Below are 22,268 nucleotides of genomic sequence, written 5' to 3'. Positions count from 1 at the left end.
ACAAAGGTGAGAAAGGGTACCGTATCCCCGGATAACATGTATGGATAGCGTACACATTCAAAAGATATGTCTATACATCAGGAGGCAGGCTCAGACGGTGTAAGGCCCAGTATGGCTTGCAAGTGATTGCACAAAGGTGAGAAAGGGTACCGTATCCCGGATAACATGTATGGATAGCGTACACATTCAAAAGATATGTCTATACATCAGGAGGCAGGCTCAGACGGTGTAAGGCCCAGTATGGCTTGCAAGTGATTGCACAAAGGTGAGAAAGGGTACCGTATCCCCGGATAACATGTATGGATAGCGTACACATTCAAAAGATATGTCTATACATCAGGAGGCAGGCTCAGACGGTGTAAGGCCCAGTATGGCTTGCAAGTGATTGCACAAAGGTGAGAAAGGGTACCGTATCCCCGGATAACATGTATGGATAGCGTACACATTCAAAAGATATGTCTATACATCAGGAGGCAAGCTCAGACGGTGATAGGCCCAGTCTGGCTTGCAAGTGATTGCACAAAGGTGAGAAAGGGTACCGTATCCCCGGATAACATGTATGGATAGCGTACACATTCAAAAGATATGTCTATACATCAGGAGGCAGGCTCAGACGGTGTCAGGCACAGTATGGATTTGACGGCCCAGACTACACAGCGGAGGAGCAGGGAGAGGTAAAGATTGCAAATGCTGGGGCCCTGCCCAAGCAAGGGGGGCCCACTCGTGGGCGTCGATACTGGCACTGGGCCCCTCATAGTACGGCGGTGTGTCTGACGGAGGGTGTGCACCACCACCGTCAGAGACACTTGATTGCACTATGAGGGACCCTGTGCCAGTGCCCGCGCCCAAGAGTCGGCCTACCCACCTGTCCAGGGCAACGGCACTCGCACGGTGTCGTGCGCTAGGTGGTGACCCCGGCCATGCGGGGGGGAGGCAGCACAGTTAGGGAGTTTTAGAAAGTGGCATATGTTGATGTTGGACATTCAGCTGATGCAAAAGGCGAAATAGGTCAAGTCCCAGGAAGAGGTGGACCAAAGCAAGCCATTTTTCTGTCACCCTATGTGTCATCAGGGGAAGGTGGGACAAAATCCTTGGAAACCCATGCATGGTTCATTTTAATGAAGGTTAGATCATCCACATTTTGGGTTGACAGACGGGTCCTTTTTTCTGTCAGGATTGATCCAGCTGCACTGAAGACTCTTTCCGATAGCACACTTGCAGCTGGGCAAGCGAGCTCCTGTAAGGCATATTGTGCCAATTCAGGCCAGGTGTCCAGTTTAGCAGCCCAATAGTCAAAGGGGAATGACCTGCGTGGGAGAACATCGATACGGGAGGAAAAGTAGTTTGTAACCATAGTTGACAACTGCTGTCTCCTGTCACTTTCCATCGATGCTGTATTACCAGTTGTGTGAGCGGTACTTGAAAAATCAGTCCACAACATTGTCATGAAACCCCTGTCTCCAACGCCACTTCTGCTGTGTGCACCATGAAGACCTCTGCCAAGCTGCCCCCGGCCCGTACGGCTCATGTGAGAACCATCACCGCTGCTGTGTGCTGGGAATGCCTCAAGCAACCGATTTACCAGAGTTGCTTGTTTATTAGCCAATATTAGGTCAAGGTTCTCCTGTGGCATGATGTTTTGTAATTTACCTTTATAGCGTGGATCCAGGATGCTGGCCAACCAGTAGTCGTCATCGTTCATCATTTTGGCAATGCGGGGGTCCCTTTTTAGGATCCGCAAGGCATAATCTGACATGTGGGCCAATGTTCCCGGTGTCAATGATGCACTGCGAGTGCTGGGTGGAGGAGCACTTTCTGGCAAATCCACATCCCTCCAGTCACGCACAAACCCTGTACCAGACCTTGCCACGCCAACATTTTCACTTGCCCCACGAGATGCATCCTCCTCCCCTAAGTAATCATCCCCATCATCATCCTCCTCCTCCTCTTCTTCCTCCAACTCGTCCAGGAGAGGTCCCTGAGCAGACAATGACTGAATGTCATCAAGGATTCCCTCCACCTCTTCCTCCTCGTCAACATTGGCTGCAGACGCCTGCTCCTTAAGGTGCGTCAAAGTTTGCATGAGCAGACGCATAAGTGGGATGCTCATGCTTAGGATGGCGTCGTCTGCGCTTACCAGCCGTGTGCATTCCTCAAAACACTGAAGGACTTTACAGAGGTCTTTCAGCTTCGACCACTGCACACCTGTCAACTCCATGTCTGCTCTCAAAGTGCCTGGCCGTGTATCCTCCCACAAATGCATTATGGCCTGCCTCTGCTCACACAGCCGCTCCACCATGTGCAGGGTGGAGTTCCACCTTGTTGAATGTCGATAATGAGGCGGTGGTTGGGAAGGTGGAGCAATCGCTGCAGCTTTTGCATACGAACGGAGTGTACAGGCGACCGGCGGATGTGCGCGCACAGTCTTCGCACCTTATGGAGCAGGGCTATTAACTCCAGATAATTTTTGAGGAAGCACTGCACCACCAGGTTCAAGGTGTGAGCCAAGCAAGGTATGTGGCTGAGTTTTAAAAGGGCTATGGCTGCCACAAAATTACGGCCGTTATCACTAACTACCTTGCCTGCCTCAAGATGTACACTGCCCAGCCTTGACTCAGTTTGTCACTTCAAGTACTCGGCCAGCACCTCGGCGGTGTGTCTGTCGCACAAACACATCATCTGCAACACAGCCTGCTGACGCTTTCCACTAGCTGCTCGATAGGGGGACACCTCGTGTGCAACAGTGGCAGCTGCAGATGGAGTGCTCGTACGACTGCGCTCTGTGGACGAGCTTTCGCTTCTGGAGGAGGAGGAGGAGGGTGGAACGCCTACAGCCAACTGTTTCCTATACCGTGGGCTAGGCAGCACTGTCCCACCACCGCTGTCCCCTGTGGACCCTGCATCCACCACATTAACCCAGTGCGCAGTGATGGACACGTAACGGCCCTGGCCATGCCGACTGGACCATGCATCAGTTGTGAGGTGCACCTTTCCACTCACTGACTGCTTGAGTGCATGGACAATGCGGTCTTTCACATGATGGTGGAGGGCTGGGATGGCTTTGCGAGAGAAGAAGTGGCGACTGGGTAGGTCATAGCGTGGTACTGCATAGGCCATGAGTTCGCGGAAAGCTGCGCTTTCCACCAACCGATGGGGCATCATCTCAAACGAGATTAGTTTGGCAATGTGGGCGTTCAAACCCAGTGTACGCGGATGAGAGACTGAGTACTTTCTTGACCTACTCATAGTGTCTGGGAGGGTGAGCTGGACTTGAGAGCTGCATATGGTGGAAGTAGCGGTGGACAGGGCGGACTGAGAGAGGGTTGATGATGGTGATGGAGTTGGTGTTCTTTCTGATGGCCTAGATTCAGTATTTCGTTGATATAACAGTGGGATTCCCTGACTGCTGTGGCCTTGCAACGACACCTCAACATTTGCTGTTGTGCTAACCGGTGGGCTTACAGTGGGGGAAACAATGTAGCGTTGCTGAATACCTTCTTTGTGATCAGTTGCACATGTGGCACTTGAGGTTTGGTGTTGTGTCCACGCTTGCAAGTGCATGCTGGTTAAATGTCTAAGCATGCAACTGGTATTCAAATTTTTCAGATTTTTCCCTCGGCTAAAGGTCTTTGCGCACTTCTTACAGATAACCTTGGCCTGATCATGAGGATTTTGTTCAAAAAAGTGCCACACTGCACTCTTCCTACTTTGGCAGACATTTTGCGGCCTAGCACGCTGTGATGTTTTGACCCTCTGGACAAGCTGTCCAGCAACTCTTTTGATTTTTGGAACCTGTCTTTGGAGTGCTCCGGGCCTGCCAGATAACAGCTGTTGCGATGTTGATGTCTGCTGTGGATGCTCCTCATCTGAGCTATTGGAAGCAGCACCCTCTTCCCCCAATGGATGCCAATCTGGGTCAACAACTGGGTCATCCATCACCTCCTCTTCAATGTCATGTGCACCTTCCTCTGTGTCACCGTGTATGGTGGTATAGTGTGCGGGAAGGGGCACCTGAGTCTCATCAGGGTCAGAATCTGGCTCTGTACACTGCGAGGACAATGTAGTGCTCTGAGTGAATGTACCAGCAGAATCATCCATCAGCGGCTGTGCATCAGTGCACTCCATGTCAGATTCATCTTGGCCTGGGTAATTCACCATTTGACTTGATAATCCAGGCATGGTATGTGAAAACAGCTCCATGGAGTAATCAGTAGTATGGCCTGCGTCATCCTTCAATCTTGGTTGTGGTGAAGGACACAAGGAAAGGTGTGGTTCATGAACATGAGCCTCCAATGACGACTCAGTGCTTTTACTTTTTACAACTTCAGAAGAGGAGGCGATAGAGCTGGAGGCTGAGTCAGCAATGTAAGACAAAACTTTTTCCTGATGCTCTGGCGTTAAAAGCGGTTTGCCAACTCCTAGAAAACTAAGCCTTCGAAGCCTTATGGAGCCAGACAATGACGCAGGCTCAACACCTCCTGCATCCGGTCCTATTTTGCATTTGCCACTACCATCAGATCCACCACCAACACCATCATTACCAGCTGCCAACCCCCGCCCAATTCCACGGCCTCTTCCACCAGCCTTCCTCATTTTTGGTAGAAATGTAGACAAAATCCTACAAACTATATAGTAATGTAAAACAAGGTACAAGGTGTCTATAGGACAGGGGAGATTTAGATTTTCTGCAGACACTTGTGGACACTGGACACTTGGATTGTGTGAGGCCCACTGAATATCACAGCGCTATGTCACAGGCTCGATGGCACAGGTGTGAAAAAAGTGACTACAGGATAAGGGAGATTTTGAATTTCTGGGAGATTTTGAATTTCTGCAGACACTTGTGGACACTGGACACTTGGATTGTGTGAGGCCCACTGAATATCACAGCGCTATGTCACAGGCTCGATGGCACAGGTGTGAAAAAAGTGACTACAGGATAAGGGAGATTTTGAATTTCTGCAGACACTTGTGGACACTGGACACTTTTGGATTGTGTGAGGCCCAATGAATATCAGAGCGCTATGTCACAGGCTCGATGCAGCAGGTGTGAAAAAAGTGACTACAGGATAAGGGAGATTTTGAATTTCTGCAGACACTGGACACTTTTGGATTGTGTGAGGCCCAATGAATATCAGAGCGCTATGTCACAGGCTCGATGCAGCAGGTGTGAAAAAAGTGACTACAGGATAAGGGAGATTTTGAATTTCTGCAGACACTTGTGGACACTGGACACTTTTGGATTGTGTGAGGCCCACTGAATATCAGAGCGCTATGTCACTGGCTCGATGGCACAGGTGTGAAAAAAGTGAATTGTAGAATTGGGCAGAATAGGAATCTCCCTAGAGGGTAGGTCTGTAAGAACGGAACAAGTCCTCCACTTATCCTTCCACAGTGACACACAGATAGCTTCACTGTGGCTGTGATAACAGCCGTTACACGGTACTGTGTGAGGAGCGTACACCGCTGTATGGTGTGAATAAATGCACGCTCAGTACCTTATCAGGACAAAAAAAAATTGGGATTGCTTTTAAAAAAGCAGTTTGCAGAGCAGTGGGGAAACAGCAATGCAGCTGTCAGGAAGCCTTAGAAGGTAGCCTAACAACCAACACCGCTGATCCACCACAATATTGCCTCCCCTTGCACTGCACACACAGTGACTGGTGTGTTGCACAGGCAAAATCGCTAGCAGCAGAAGCAGTTTTTTTGTCTTCTTCCCAGCCTAACGCTCTCCCTACAGAATCAGCAACCTCTCCCTATGCTAAGATCGGCAGAAGTAAGATGGCGGTTGGCGTGCACGCCCTTTTATAACCCCTGTGACGCCCACCAAAGCAAGCCAATCACTTGCATGCCCTTCTGAAAGATGGTGGCGACCCCTGCCTATGTCATCACGTTGCCCACAGTGTCCGTGGATCCTGATTGGCTGAAAAAGAGCGCTAAACAAACTTTTGAAACGCGACTTTGGCGCGTAAGTCGCCGACCTCTTGGCCGACCTCATCCTAGGGTCGGGTTTCGTTTCATGAAACCTGACTTTGCCAAAAGTCGGCGACTTTTGAAATTGTTCGACCCGTTTCGCTCAACTCTAATCCTCAGTGTAGTTGTATAAGGACCATTCTTCAGTGTTCACTGTAATCCTGTTGGGGCAGGGGAATAATTGGTTGAGGAATAGAGTTAATTAATTGCAAGGTGTAAGCTGTTGTGCTGTGCTGTAGACGAGTCCAGACTACACACTCATCTGTTCTCGATTCTGGGGTACTAACAGGTAATCAGAAGTTGGTTTATACAGGCTTGCATGTACACAAAGATGTAGTGAATATAGTTGGCACATGTTACAGGACGCCATGCTGTACAGCACAAGGGTCTTGGCCTTTCGGCTGAGTGTCTGTGGATTTCTTTGAATTTTTCCCCTCCTCTTTTTTAAGTTCACCCACATGTTTAAATAAAATACTTTTGGTGAATGAACTGGTATTGGAGTTGTTTTCGTCGTTAGTGACTTTGCTGTATCCTGGGGAACCCACCCTGGTACATGGCTTACACACACATAAAAAATATATTGGTGCATATATAAAAACTGTCTAAAGTCTTCTTGGTACTCACCCATACAGTGACGCAGGACTCATCACAGGTATAGCCCCCATTCATTACCACGTCAACTATAAGAATGACAAACTCCAATGATGATATCACAGCACTTACAATGTTCCAGCCCAAACTGCCACGAACCTGAAAAAAACATAAACTACTGAACTTGTACTTTGGAAAAATATTGTGAAATGTCAACTTGGGGCATGTTTGTTTAAAGGGAATCTGTCAGTAGTATCAACCCTTCTAAGCCATATATGATATAGAGAATATGGGAAGCAAGATGTGCCACAGTCTGCGCTGCTGAATCCACAAAATCACCTGGGATGCAAGATGTAGTAACAAAGTACTGCTTTATTCCTTCCTACGCGTTTCGGCGCCCTTCCTGGCACCTTCCTCAGGGATATCCAGCAGCGCGGACTGTGGCACATCTTGCTTCCCATATTCTCTGGCAGTTTTTCCACTTTGGAGTGGTCGGTGGAGGTCCTGCAGCAGCTGATACTGTGTTATGTCTTCAAGCCAGTTGTGGGTCACACAACCGGAATAGGTGAGTGGAACTGCATTACACCACTCACATCGTAGTGTCACTAGTGATAGGGCACTATTGCACCTCTTGTTCCCCCACCCTTTTTGTATTGATATATGATATAGATTCACAGTGAGATTTATGTCTGACCCATAGATCTTAACAGCTCATTTAAGAAAAATGGGGATTTATCTGTAATTAATCCTGACTGATTGCTTTTAAGTGTACTTTATAACTAGGGATGAGCGAACGTGCTGGGTGATACTCGGATATCACTCCAGTCCCTGTGTGCTAGGATGTGCTCAGCACTCAACAAGCATTGGCTGGTGCTCAGATTTGAAGCTTAAATTCCCACCCTGCATGTTTGGCACCTGTTACACAGCCAATAAACATGCAGGGATTGCCTGCCAGTCACTGTAATTCTTGGCCATCTTGGTAGTGGCATTACTGTGATTGGCTGGCTGCATTACCTCATCAGAGGCTATAAAATGACAGGCGCCACCATGCTGGGCACACTGATGCCATTGCACAGCTCAAAGACAGTTGTGATTAGAGGGAGAGAGTAGTTGTCCAGTCCTGTGTATACACAGTTTTATGAATCAGGGTCCTCTAATGGTGATACTGGTGCTGATGCTGAACCATCATACTAACAGTCCTTGCTGTTTGTATCAGATACATTCTGCATTTAGCCTAGGGACAGCTAGTGGATAAGGGAGAGTGGCTTAAGCCTCTAGTCAGGGCCTAGGGCTTTGCAGTCCATTGCTAAATATATAGCTGCTGCACGTGACCACATTATTTTTTTGGGGGGGTGAAAAAATTCACTATATTGTCATCCATACAGTTTAATGTGCTTAGTGTTACATTACGATTTTATAAAAAAAACTCCCAAAAAAGTTAAAAAAAAAAAAAAAGTCTGGACTCAATTATTCATCCTTAGAGTTTCATGTGGTATATAAAACTTCAAGTAAAGTAAAAAAAAAAATTTCTGTATATATGCATTCTATGAGTCTATATCTATTCTTTGGTTTCTGTTATAAAACCTGTCATAGCGCTCCATTATGTGTCCATTTTGCAAGGTGACGAGAAAATCTCGCCATACGGATGCCATACGGATTACATACAGATGCTTACATGCGCAAAATACGCGACCACACCTTGATTACGGATGACATACGGAGCACTGTTTAGGGGCCATTCATCCGTATTACGCATGTAAAATACTGACCGTATTTTGCGTTGGTTAGTGTGACCCCGGCCAGAGATGAAAAATTCAGAGGTGCTGGAGTGAGGAATATAAATGCAGCGAAACTGGACAAAAAAACACAAATTTTGTAAAGCAAAAAAATTAAGTAAAAAGCAAAAAGGAAAATAGATTCGCGCACATATAACCTGATTTTTTGTATTTATTAATTGCCCAAAATGTCAAAAAAATGGAGGTATGAAAAAATCACATTTAGACCTTACAAGTGTAATAGAGTACAATGATAATGGCCCACAGTAGTTATTGCACTTTGCCTAAAAATTTATGGATTGCTGCAGATAAAGAACATTTAGTAAAACACAATAGCCCAATACTTTGCAAAACACAAATGGCAGTAACCTAAATATATGGTCTGCCATAATAAGTGGTTCCACTCCATGAGACTATGCATACACAAGTAGAAAAAAGAGTGACTGAATCCACCAGTTTTTTATTATAAATGTATGAAAATTTTATTGTAATTGGTAAATATAAAAAAAGCACAATAATCATAATATAATTACACATAAAGTATGACACCATACACCAGGAGAGGAGATACACAACAATGGTAGGAGGCACCATCCAACTAAAATGCCAAAGATATAATAACCCTTATGGGATATAATTAGCAAACTGCTGCCTATGTAAGAATCCTATCGTAACCATAATGTGTCTAGGGTGGCAGAGGAATCCCAAAGCGGGCTGACATTATAGAAATGAAAACAACGGTAAGAGTTCAGCCATACAAAATTATGCCAAAAAAGGTAAGGAGGTTTTAATGCGAACGCTTACCAGATGGTGCCCACTAGCCCCCGGTTGTAAAAGGAATCTCCAACGCGCGTTTCGCGCTTGCCACTAGCGCTTTCTCAATGAGATGCCGCTAGTACTGGCGCAGGACCTTTTGTAACCATAACGATCGTCACATGTCTGACCATGTGATGTCAATGAACCAATCAAAAGCGGTTATAGCGGCGCATGCGCCGCGGCACCAACCAGTCCTCTCACATAAAGACAGGCGCCCATCATTGGACGCGCGCTCAAAATCAGCGCTCACGTCACAAGTATAAAGGGCACCGCCCCCATGGGGAGGAACACGGGAGGGCACACAACGCATGCGCGCAACCGCAGAGTCACGGTACAGACGTGACGGATATTAATAAGGCTACAGACAAACATGGAGGAGTCAAAAAAGCACACAGATCAAGTAGCGATTACACCCACACAGTCCCACCCCACACAGAATGCCATCAAAATCAAAGATATAGAATAAATCTCTACATCCCCAGCTCCATTAACAGATATAACCTAAGGTAAAAAAGTATTCAATACATAGAGCAGGGGGAGATTCAAATACAGTATCCAATCGATGGCAACTGAATGGCTGGAACCGGTGAAGAAGAAAATGGTAGATCCATGTATACCAGAACAGCGACAGGAACAATAAAACTAAGAGATAAAAAATAAGAAACAATTAGAAATTAAGAACAATAAAAATACAAACGGGGAAAATGATGGGCAGTGGTGAACATGGACAACCCAAAAGGGTAACTTATTTTACAGGAAAGAGGCAAAGCTCAGAGACTCATTAAGACCTTTCGGGGTAATCGTATCCAGCATAACAATCCACTTAGACTCTATTTGCGCCAAAATTTTCTTATAGTTACCGGCTCTGATCCCTAGATGAACCCTATCAATCCCCCTCACCATGAATGTCTGTGGATCACAGTTGTGCACCAATTTGAAGTGACGAGGGATCGTCTTTAAAACAGAAAGATCGGTCACTGTCTTAGCCCCCAAAATGTCACGAACGTGCTCCCGGATCCTCACCCGGAGTTCTCTCGAGGTTAAACCCACATATATAAGAGAACACCCGCAAACGGCATAATACACCACATTATCACTGCCGCATGATATCCATTCTGTAATTTGAAATTCTTTCGACCTGTTCGAATTATGGAATGTTGAGCACCGTGAGACATTGCGGCAGGCCAGGCAGTGGCCGCACGGGACCGAACCGGCCACAGGGCCCCTAGTGCCAAACAGGTTGATTGTATCAGGGACATAATGGCTCTTAACCAAAAGATCCCTTAAATTCTTAGATCTCCTTGCCGTCATCAAGGGGTGATCACCAACAGCCTGATTCAATGCCGGTTCGGATTTCAAAATGGCCCAGTGCTTCGTAAGAATATCTCGCATATGTCCCCACTCATGATTGTGAGTAGAAACAAAACGAGAAGGGCCATATGATCGAAAAGTACCATTTCTCCCAGAACTCTCTCTGCCAATTTGTGCATGAGGGTATAGCAAGTCCCTATGTGCAGTTCTCCTCGCCCGATCGTAACCCCTCCCTATACACCTGTTACTATACCCGCGATCCTGAAAACGTGTTCTCAGGTCGCGGGCTTGTTCCTCAAATTGTCATGATCTGAAGTGATCTGACAGTTTTAAATCACTGGGTGAACTTTTTTTACTTTGGAAAGTTCCAAGGTGTCTTGACTGTCCCCGGTGGTGGTTTTGATATTGCACTTTAGGTTTTGTGCACTTAATCATGTATCGGGTGTTACACCCAATAAAGGTGTGCAAGAGGTGTGCAATCACTGCCTGTGATATTGTGAGAGTGTGTTCACTCTGTTTTTGGAGAGCCTGGATGAAGGATGGAGCTGGTGAGGAGTCCTGCACAGCTTAGCCAGGGGGGATGTGTTTCAGCTATGGTGTCTGGACGAAGGGCTGGCATGGCGTGGTGGAGTCGCAGTGATGGTGTCAGCAGGAAGTGTCTGCATGGGCTGGTGGAGTGGCGACTATGGAGAGTGGCACTCACCATGTGGGACTTGGCCGCTGAGCTGGACTCAAGCATGCTCGACTTCGTGTCAGCAGCTGAACTCTTCCTTGGGACTCTGGTACTAAGCAGCTGCAACTGGTTTTGGACTCTGCTCCAAGGCTGCACTAAGGTGAAGGATCCTGTTATGGTGATGGATCCAGGTGGAGGAGAAGATGCACTCAGGTGGAGGGCTCTGTTGCTAGGAGCGCACGCAACAGAGCAAAGCTAAGTGGTGTTTCCCCTGTATTGTCTCTTTCCTCATGTGTGTTATTAGTGCAGTGGTGGGATTAGTCTCCGCACCGACCCATTCCCTAGTGAGGGTTTAGGGTCAGGGTGAGCAAGGGCGTTAAGGTACGCGTGCGGCGCCCGGTGCGAAACCGGCATAGGGAACGTTAGGAGTGCAGGGACACTGGCTCAGGGGAGCTCAGGAGGTCTCCAATTCCCTTTTCCCTATTGCAGGGCCCACCATTGTTAAAGTTTCCCAGGTTCCCCCTTTATTATATATATTTTCCTCCATATTCCTGCTGCTATGGTACTAAAACCCCCTAGAGTCGCTGCTGGGGAGCGGGACTGGTTCATGCATGCGGGCGCACCCAGGCAGGTGGGAGAAATGGTGCCCCACGGAGCTGCCTGGTATTCCCCGAGGTGAAGGGGTACGCCCCTGTGGTGAGCTGACTGGTGTGATAGTCCGCGGGGTTTACGCCATATCTTCTATGCCATCGAAGAAGCCGCCATCCTGGTCGTGTGGAGGCGACCAGCGAGAGTATATTTCCTCCATTTCCCGGTCCCCTTCTCCTCCTGGTGTGTGCAGCAGGTGTGCTGCGGGGGAGTAGGGACAAATCTCTACCCTCGCCATTAACCAACCCTAGGAGGCGCAGTCCTCATGGTGAAAGGGTTGGAGGGTGATGTCCCTTGGTGAATAGAGGGGGTGTGAGTGTGGTGACACAGGGGGACGCCTCTGTTGTCAAGTCCAGAGTGAGTTCACCAAAAAATGACAAACGAATGTGTGTAATAAACGTTCAGGTCCGGACCTGTGTGTGAACGAGCGTGTATGTGTTCCACCAAAAAACATCTTGGAAATGTGTTGTGGAGTCTGATCAGCTCATAACAAACAAACATACACATACATAAACTCGTTCCCCAGGTCGGCGCTGTGGAGATGAGTGGTGCCTCCAAAATGAACATTTATTGCCAATACCAGCGGTGTTTGTCATGAACCTGAAGTGTCAGGTAATGGTGGGGTGAACTCAGGGTCTGGGCGTCCCCGCTGTAGGTGTTTCCCTAATGAGGGGTGATCTTGAGGGTCCAGAGGCCCCTCATTAAGGAGGGGGTACTGTCATGATCTGAAGTGATCTGACAGTTTTAAATCACTGGGTGAACTTTTTTTACTTTGGAAAGTTCCAAGGTGTCTTGACTGTCCCCGGTGGTGGTTTTGATATTGCACTTTAGGTTTTGTGCACTTAATCATGTATCGGGTGTTACACCCAATAAAGGTGTGCAAGAGGTGTGCAATCACTGCCTGTGATATTGTGAGAGTGTGTTCACTCTGTTTTTGGAGAGCCTGGATGAAGGATGGAGCTGGTGAGGAGTCCTGCACAGCTTAGCCAGGGGGGATGTGTTTCAGCTATGGTGTCTGGACGAAGGGCTGGCATGGCGTGGTGGAGTCGCAGTGATGGTGTCAGCAGGAAGTGTCTGCATGGGCTGGTGGAGTGGCGACTATGGAGAGTGGCACTCACCATGTGGGACTTGGCCGCTGAGCTGGACTCAAGCATGCTCGACTTCGTGTCAGCAGCTGAACTCTTCCTTGGGACTCTGGTACTAAGCAGCTGCAACTGGTTTTGGACTCTGCTCCAAGGCTGCACTAAGGTGAAGGATCCTGTTATGGTGATGGATCCAGGTGGAGGAGAAGATGCACTCAGGTGGAGGGCTCTGTTGCTAGGAGCGCACGCAACAGAGCAAAGCTAAGTGGTGTTTCCCCTGTATTGTCTCTTTCCTCATGTGTGTTATTAGTGCAGTGGTGGGATTAGTCTCCGCACCGACCCATTCCCTAGTGAGGGTTTAGGGTCAGGGTGAGCAAGGGCGTTAAGGTACGCGTGCGGCGCCCGGTGCGAAACCGGCATAGGGAACGTTAGGAGTGCAGGGACACTGGCTCAGGGGAGCTCAGGAGGTCTCCAATTCCCTTTTCCCTATTGCAGGGCCCACCATTGTTAAAGTTTCCCAGGTTCCCCCTTTATTATATATATTTTCCTCCATATTCCTGCTGCTATGGTACTAAAACCCCCTAGAGTCGCTGCTGGGGAGCGGGACTGGTTCATGCATGCGGGCGCACCCAGGCAGGTGGGAGAAATGGTGCCCCACGGAGCTGCCTGGTATTCCCCGAGGTGAAGGGGTACGCCCCTGTGGTGAGCTGACTGGTGTGATAGTCCGCGGGGTTTACGCCATATCTTCTATGCCATCGAAGAAGCCGCCATCCTGGTCGTGTGGAGGCGACCAGCGAGAGTATATTTCCTCCATTTCCCGGTCCCCTTCTCCTCCTGGTGTGTGCAGCAGGTGTGCTGCGGGGGAGTAGGGACAAATCTCTACCCTCGCCATTAACCAACCCTAGGAGGCGCAGTCCTCATGGTGAAAGGGTTGGAGGGTGATGTCCCTTGGTGAATAGAGGGGGTGTGAGTGTGGTGACACAGGGGGACGCCTCTGTTGTCAAGTCCAGAGTGAGTTCACCAAAAAATGACAAACGAATGTGTGTAATAAACGTTCAGGTCCGGACCTGTGTGTGAACGAGCGTGTATGTGTTCCACCAAAAAACATCTTGGAAATGTGTTGTGGAGTCTGATCAGCTCATAACAAACAAACATACACATACATAAACTCGTTCCCCAGGTCGGCGCTGTGGAGATGAGTGGTGCCTCCAAAATGAACATTTATTGCCAATACCAGCGGTGTTTGTCATGAACCTGAAGTGTCAGGTAATGGTGGGGTGAACTCAGGGTCTGGGCGTCCCCGCTGTAGGTGTTTCCCTAATGAGGGGTGATCTTGAGGGTCCAGAGGCCCCTCATTAAGGAGGGGGTACTGTCATGATCTGAAGTGATCTGACAGTTTTAAATCACTGGGTGAACTTTTTTTACTTTGGAAAGTTCCAAGGTGTCTTGACTGTCCCCGGTGGTGGTTTTGATATTGCACTTTAGGTTTTGTGCACTTAATCATGTATCGGGTGTTACACCCAATAAAGGTGTGCAAGAGGTGTGCAATCACTGCCTGTGATATTGTGAGAGTGTGTTCACTCTGTTTTTGGAGAGCCTGGATGAAGGATGGAGCTGGTGAGGAGTCCTGCACAGCTTAGCCAGGGGGGATGTGTTTCAGCTATGGTGTCTGGACGAAGGGCTGGCATGGCGTGGTGGAGTCGCAGTGATGGTGTCAGCAGGAAGTGTCTGCATGGGCTGGTGGAGTGGCGACTATGGAGAGTGGCACTCACCATGTGGGACTTGGCCGCTGAGCTGGACTCAAGCATGCTCGACTTCGTGTCAGCAGCTGAACTCTTCCTTGGGACTCTGGTACTAAGCAGCTGCAACTGGTTTTGGACTCTGCTCCAAGGCTGCACTAAGGTGAAGGATCCTGTTATGGTGATGGATCCAGGTGGAGGAGAAGATGCACTCAGGTGGAGGGCTCTGTTGCTAGGAGCGCACGCAACAGAGCAAAGCTAAGTGGTGTTTCCCCTGTATTGTCTCTTTCCTCATGTGTGTTATTAGTGCAGTGGTGGGATTAGTCTCCGCACCGACCCATTCCCTAGTGAGGGTTTAGGGTCAGGGTGAGCAAGGGCGTTAAGGTACGCGTGCGGCGCCCGGTGCGAAACCGGCATAGGGAACGTTAGGAGTGCAGGGACACTGGCTCAGGGGAGCTCAGGAGGTCTCCAATTCCCTTTTCCCTATTGCAGGGCCCACCATTGTTAAAGTTTCCCAGGTTCCCCCTTTATTATTTGATTATTGTATGTATAACGTGTAATACCTAAATTCGCCAGGTGGAGGCGGCGTATCCACCTGCACGTTTTATTATTTAAATGCGCCCCACTGGAGGCGGTGTATCCAGGGTCACGTGTGTTATGGGTCCGCCTTGCGGAAACATCTGCGTCCTGACACACGTGATCATGACACAAATTTAACTTCTGCTATAACCGCTTTTGATTGGTTCATTGACATCACATGGTCAGACATGTGACGATCGTTATGGTTACAAAAGGTCCTGCGCCAGTACTAGCGGCATCTCCTTGAGAAAGCGCTAGTGGCAAGCGCGAAACGCGCGTTGGAGATTCCTTTTACAACCGGGGGCTAGTGGGCACCATCTGGTAAGCGTTCGCATTAAAACCTCCTTACCTTTTTTGGCATAATTTTGTATGGCTGAACTCTTACCGTTGTTTTCATTTCTATAATGTCAGCCCGCTTTGGGATTCCTCTGCCACCCTAGACACATTATGGTTACGATAGGATTCTTACATAGGCAGCAGTTTGCTAATTATATCCCATAAGGGTTATTATACCTTTGGCATTTTAGTTGGATGGTGCCTCCTACCATTGTTGTGTATCTCCTCTCCTGGTGTATGGTGTCATACTTTATGTGTAATTATATTATGATTATTGTGCTTTTGTATATTTACCAATTACAATAAAATTTTCATACTTTTATAATAAAAAACTGTTGGATTCAGTCACTCTTTTTTCTCCTTGTGTATAGATAAAGAACATGAATGTATGTAAAGGTACAAAGGCATTGACGTTGATTCTAGAGGTGGTATGAATTTCACTCAGGACCCCACTAAGGGTCAAGAGAAAATAAAGTTAATTGCAGTATCCAACCTAAAGAGACTGTGGAGAAGCAGAGTGGGGTCATTAGTCGTTGCTGCAAAGTAGAAATAACTCACTTGAGTAAGCTCTGAAAAGAAACCTGTAATAAATATGAGGTTAAAAAATGCAGTTCTTAGAAGAAAGCCCACATGAATGTGTGAAAATCCTGTTTACACCACTAAACATGTACCCATCAAGTAGATGGTGGAATGAACTGTGAAGAAAATACTTGGTTATAAAGTCTACTGTATTGGACATGCCCCAGCCGGTGGCAGCTCCTAAATGTCCATAAAAGGGGTGTTAAAAATAGCCTGGTCACGGACGTGAGGGTTTGATGAATTACCTAACACAATGTAAGGAAGTCCCCTCTTGGTAGAGGTCCATGCAGAAGCTGGCAGTGAAAGCGGTCCTAGTAGCCGTGGTCAATGGCTGCGTCCCCGCTAGTGAGCATGGATGGGAGCAGGACCCGGCTTGACGTCAGGAGTCACGTGGTAAAGCGTGACCTTCACTTGCTTCTAATTGCAGAGGAATCCGGAGAGCTCTCTATTGCGATGATTGATCCAATGAAGTGCGCCCGCAGTGATGAAATGCCGGCAGCCCCGGTCGGTAACTGGGTCCTTGCTATTGTGCAATGTTTGGGAACAGGACCTGGTGTGACACGGGAGGTCACGTGATAACACGTGACCCAAGCTTGCTGCTGGCAGTGAAGAAGTATGGAAGGCAGAAAGAACCACAAAACATCAAACGCGTTTCGAAACCACAGTTTCCTTCATCAGGGATGGTCGCTTCTGACAATAGGGTCCTTTTCATGCATGCCTCCTCCCGTACTCAGCTGATAAAGACATAATGAGATACGAGAAGGGCCCGCTCAAATTAATTGAAACCAAAGAGTTCCAGCTCACTATTGAATCCTTTGGGGATCAATGTGTCCAAAGTGAAAATCCACTTGGTTTCTGTCCGTGACATTAAGGCTATATAGTCACCCTTCCTCCAAGGTGGTGGTACATGCACAAAACCCGTAACATCCATGCAATGTGTCTCACTGTTATGATGTTCAATAAAATGTTTGGAGAGTGGATGACAGGTAAATTTATTTTTTATATTTATAGTGGTTTGAAAAAACCACTATATTGTAATCCGAACGCTGCTAACTTATTATAGTGGTTTGAAAAAACCACTATATTGTAATCCGAACGCTGATAACTTATTCTTATTATTATTATTATTATAGTGGTTTGAAAAAACCACTATATTGTAATCCGAACGCTGCTAACTTATTCTTCTTCTTATTTTCCAGTTGATTTCCGCAATTAATGCGGCCCGAACCGCTACACGCACAGACTCCGTTGAGGTGTCGTTTCGAAGCCAGCGTCCATGAGAGGTGTGCTAAGTATTTTTCATGTCGATCGGATTTGTAGTTTTTGCGCAATTTGCGTTTGAAATTTTTTTTCCCGTCATTGGAATGCACTGTCTCAATGCATTTGAATGGGGAAATTTTGCTATAGACAAAACATGCCCTGAGGCGATTGAAATGGCAGTTAAGCTCATTGATATGCGCAGGCACACCCAGTTACTATGCCAACGCCTACGAACGTCACATGACCTCTCCAAGACAGAGCTTCTGCCACATAATATCAGCTCTTAAAGCAAAACCCACAGCACAAATGCAAATCTAGCTTCATCACATGACGTATGCCCCTGAGAGAGAATGTGCGCCAAAGTGGATTTAGAAGCCCAGTGAGCCACCCTGGCTCTTAAAGGGCCGACGCGCCAAAGTGATTCTTAAAGAGCCGGCACACCAAAATGAGTCTTAAAGGGGCGGCGCGCCAAATCGAAAGCTGAGTGACCCAAGGCTCCAAATCGGAGGCTGATAGACCCTGGCCTACAAAAAGGAGGCTGAGCAACCCTGGCATCCAAATTGGACCCAGAGTGGCCCTGCCCATCAAATCAGACCCAGAGTGGCCCCGCCCACCAAATCAGACCCAGAGTGGCCCCACCCACCAAATTGGACCCTGAGGGGCCCCACCCACAAAATCGGACCCTGAGGGGCCCCGGCCACAAAATCGGACCCTGAGGGGCCCCACCCACAAAATCACACCCTGAGGGGCCCCAACTACAAAATCGGACCCTGAGGGGCCCCGGCCACAAAATCAGACCCTGAGGGGCCCCAACTACAAAATCGGACCCTGAGGGGCCCCGGCCCCAAAATCGGACCCTGAGGGGCCCCACACTCAAAATCGGATCCTGAGGGGCCCAACCAACAAAATCGGATCCTGAGGGGCCCCAGCCACAAAATCGGACCCTGAGGGACCCCAGCCACAAAATCGGACCCTAAGGGGCCCCACCCACAAAATCGGACCCTGAGGGGCCCCGGCCACAAAATCGGACCCTGAGCGGCCCAACCACAAAATCGGACCCTGAGGGGCCCCGGCCACAAAATCGGACCCTGAGGGGCCCCAGCCACAAAATCGGACCCTGAGGGGCGCCGGTCACGAAATCGGACGCTGAGGGGCCCCAACCACAAAACCGGACCCTGAGGGGCCCCAACCACAAAATCGGACCCTGAGGGGCCACAACCACAAAATCGGACCCTGAGGGCCCCCAACCACAAAATAGGACCCTAAGAGGCCCCGCCCTCAAAATCGGACCCTGAGTAGACCCGGCCACAAAATCAGACCCTGAGGGGTCCCGGCCACAAAATCAGACCCTGAGGGGTCCCGGCCACAAAATCGGACCCTGAGGAGCCCCAGCCACAAAATCGGACCCTGAGGGCCCCCACCCACAAAATCGGACCCTGAGGGGCCCCGCCCACCAATTCGGACCCTGAGGGGCTCCACCCACCAAATTGGACCCTGAGAGGCCCCGCTCACCAAATCGAACTCTGAGGGACTCCGCTCACCAAATCGGACCCTGAGGGGCCCCGCCCACCAAATCGGATTCTGAGGGGACCCCAACAACAAAATCGGACCCTGAGGGGCCCCAGACACAAAATCGGACCCTGAGGGTCCCGACCCACAAAATCAGACCCTGAGGGACCCCAACCACAAAATCGGACCCTGAGGGGCCCCGCTCACCAAATCAGACCCAGAGTGGCCCCCGCCCACCAAATCAAACCATGAGGGGCCCCGCCCACCAAATCGGACCCTGAGGGGCCCAGCCCACCAAATCGGACCCTGAGGGGCCGTGCTCACAAAATCGAACTCAGAGGGGCCCCGCTCACCAAATCGGACGCTGAGGGGCCCCGCTCACCAAATCAGACCCAGAGTGGCCCCCCGCCCACCAAATCAAACCATGAGGGGCCCCGCCCACCAAATCGGACCCTGAGGGGCCCAGCCCACCAAATCGGACCCTGAGGGGCCGTGCTCACAAAATCGAACTCAGAGGGGTCCCGCTCACCAAATCGGACGCTGAGGGGCCCCGCCCACCAAATCGGATTCTGAAAGGCCTCAACCACAAAATTGGACCCTGAGGGGCCCCGGACACAAAATCGGACCCTGAGGGTCCCCATCCACAAAATGAGACCCTGAGGGGCCCCAGCCACAAAATCGGACTCTAAGGGGCCCCACCCAACAAATCGGATCCTGAGGGGCCCCACTCACCAAATCGGACCCTGAGGGGACCCGCTCACCAAATTGGACTCTGAGGGGCCCCGCTCACTAAATCGGGTTCTGAGGGGCCCCGCCCAGCAAATCGGTTTCTGAGGGGCCCCGCCCACCAAATTGGACCCTGAGGGGCCCCACCCACCAAATTGGACCCTGAGGGGCCCCGCCCACCAAATCGACCTCTGAGGGGCTGTGCTCACCAAATCAGACCCTGAGGGGCCCCGCCCACCAAATCGGACCCTGAGGGGCCCCGCTCACCAAATCGGACCCTGAGGGGCCCCGCCCCAAGAAATCAGACCCTGAGGGGCCCTGCCCACCAAATCGGACCATGTGGGGCCCCGCCCACCAAATCAGACCCTGAGGGGCCCCAACCACTAAATCAGACCCTGAGGGGCCCCGGCCACAAAATCGGACCCTGAGGGGCCCCAACCACAAAATCGGACCCTAAGGGGCCCCAAACACTAACTCGGACCCTGAGGGGCCCCGACCACAAAATCGGACCCTGAGAGACCCCGGCCACAAAATCGAACCCAGAGGGACCCCAGTCACAAAATCGGACCCTGAGCCCCAACCCACAAAATCGGACCCTGAGGGGCTCCACCCATAAAATTGGACCCTGAGGGGCCCCGGCCACAAAATCCAACCCTGAGGGGCCCCGCCCACGAAATCCAACCCTGAGGGGCCCCGCCCACGAAATCAGACCCTGAGGGGCCTCGCCCACAAAATCGGACCCTGAAGGGCCCCGCCCACCAAACCGGACCCTGAGGGGCCCCGGCCACAAAATCGGACCCTGAGGGGCTCCAACCACAAAATTGGACCCTGAGAGACCCCGGCCACAAAATTGAACCCAGAGGGGCGCCGGCCACAAAATCAGACCCTGAGGGGCCCCAACCACAAAATCAGACCCTCAAGGGCCCCGGCCACAAAATCGGACCCTTAGGGCCCCCAACCACAAAACCGGACCCTGAGGGGCCCCAACCACAAAATCGGACCCTGAGGGGCCCCAACCACAAAATCGGACCCTGAGGGGCCCCGGCCACAAAATCGGACCCTGAGAGACCCCGGCCACAAAATTGAACCCACATGGGCCCCAGTCACAAAATCGGACTCTGAGGGTCCCCACCCACTAAATCGGACTAAGAGGGGCCCCGCCCACCAAATCGGACCCTGTGGAGCTCCACCCACCACATCGGATCCTAAGAGGCCCCACCCACCAAATCAGACCCTTAGGGGCCACGGCCACAAAATCAAACCCTGAGGGGCCCCGGCCACAAAATCGGACCCTGAGGGGCCCCACCCACCAAATCGGACCCTGAGGGGCCCTGGCCACAAAATTGGACCCTGAGGGGCCCACCCACAAAATCAGACTCTGAGGGGTTCCGGCCACAAAATCGGACCCTGAGGGGCCCCGGCCACAAAATCGGACCCTGAGGGGCCCCACCCACCAAATCGGACCCTGAGGGGCCCCGGCCACAAAATCGGACCCTGAGGGGCCCCACCCACCAAATCGGACCCTGAGGGGCCCCGGCCACCAAATCGGACCCTGAGGGGCCCCACCCACCAAATCGGACCCTGAGGGGCCCCGGCCATAAAATCGGACCCTGAGGGGCCCCACCCACAAAATCGGGCCTTGAGGGGCCCCACCCACAAAATTGGGCCCTGGGGCCAAAGTGGCCCCTGAGAGGCACCCACAGTTAAAACGGATCCTGAGTTGAAAGTCTTGCAGGGGCATCAGGCAAGTCTCTCTTAAAGGGGCAGCCTGGGCACCATTTCAAACCACTATCTGTACTTCCTTCAGGAAATACACATCTAGTTTTCCAGTTGATTTCCGCAATTAATGCGGCCCGAACCGCTACACGCACAGACTCCGTTGAGGTGTCGTTTCGAAGCCAGCGTCCATGAGAGGTGTGCTAAGTATTTTTCGTGTCGATCAGATTTGTAGTTTTTGCGCAATTTGCGTTAGAAAATTTTTTTTCCCGTCATTGGAATGCACTGTCTCCAATGCATTTGAATGGGGAAATGGCAAAACATGCCCTGAGGCGATTGAAATGGCAGTTGAGCTCATTGATATGCGCAGGCAGAACCAGTTACTATGCCAATGCCTACGAACGTCACATGACATCTCCAGAACAGAGCTTCTGCCACATAATATCAGCTCTTAAAGCGAAACCCACAGCACAAATGCAAATCTAGCTTCATAACATGACACATGCCCCTGAGAGAGAATGTGCGCCAAAGTGTATTTAGAAGCCCAGTGAGCCAAACTGGCTCTTAAAGGGCCGAAACGCCAAAGTGATTCTTAAAGGGCCGCCGCACCGAAATGAGTCTTAAAGGGCCGACGCTCCAAATCGAAAGCTGAGTGACCCCAGGCTCCAAATCGGAGGCTGAGCCACCCCGGCCTTAAAATCGGAGGCTGAGCCACCCTGGCCTCCAAATCGGACCCAGAGTGGCCCCGCCCACCAAAAACGGACCCAGAGTGGCACAGCCCACCAAATCGGACACTGAGGGCCCCCGCCCACCAAATCAGACTCAGAGTGGCCCCACCCACCAAATCGGACCCTGAAGGGCCCCGCCCACCAAATCGGACCCTGAGGGGCCCCAGCCACAAAATCGGACCCTGAGGGGCCCCGGCCACAAAATCGGACCCTGAGCGGCCCAACCA

The 22,268-nt window shown here is 50.3% G+C and overlaps 1 protein-coding gene across 1 annotated transcript in view; it reads right to left on the bottom strand.

The window, feature by feature from the left end:
• LOC141073591 (membrane-spanning 4-domains subfamily A member 15-like) overlaps positions 1-22,268 on the bottom strand; it is a 231,052-nt gene that overhangs the window by 63,053 nt on the left and 145,731 nt on the right. The window contains exon 4 of the mRNA XM_073560879.1: positions 6,598-6,723. Within this exon, the coding sequence (XP_073416980.1) occupies positions 6,598-6,723 (126 nt within the window). The remainder of the gene's footprint in view (positions 1-6,597; positions 6,724-22,268) is intronic.

The sequence above is a fragment of the Dendrobates tinctorius genome, unplaced genomic scaffold, assembly GCF_039654945.1.
Source record: "Dendrobates tinctorius isolate UK_male_01 unplaced genomic scaffold, ASM3965494v1 ptg000308l, whole genome shotgun sequence".
In the NCBI taxonomy this organism is placed as follows: Eukaryota; Metazoa; Chordata; class Amphibia; order Anura; family Dendrobatidae; genus Dendrobates; species Dendrobates tinctorius.
The sequence above is the reverse complement of the archived record's forward strand: the minus strand, read 5'-3'. Positions and strand labels throughout refer to the sequence as shown.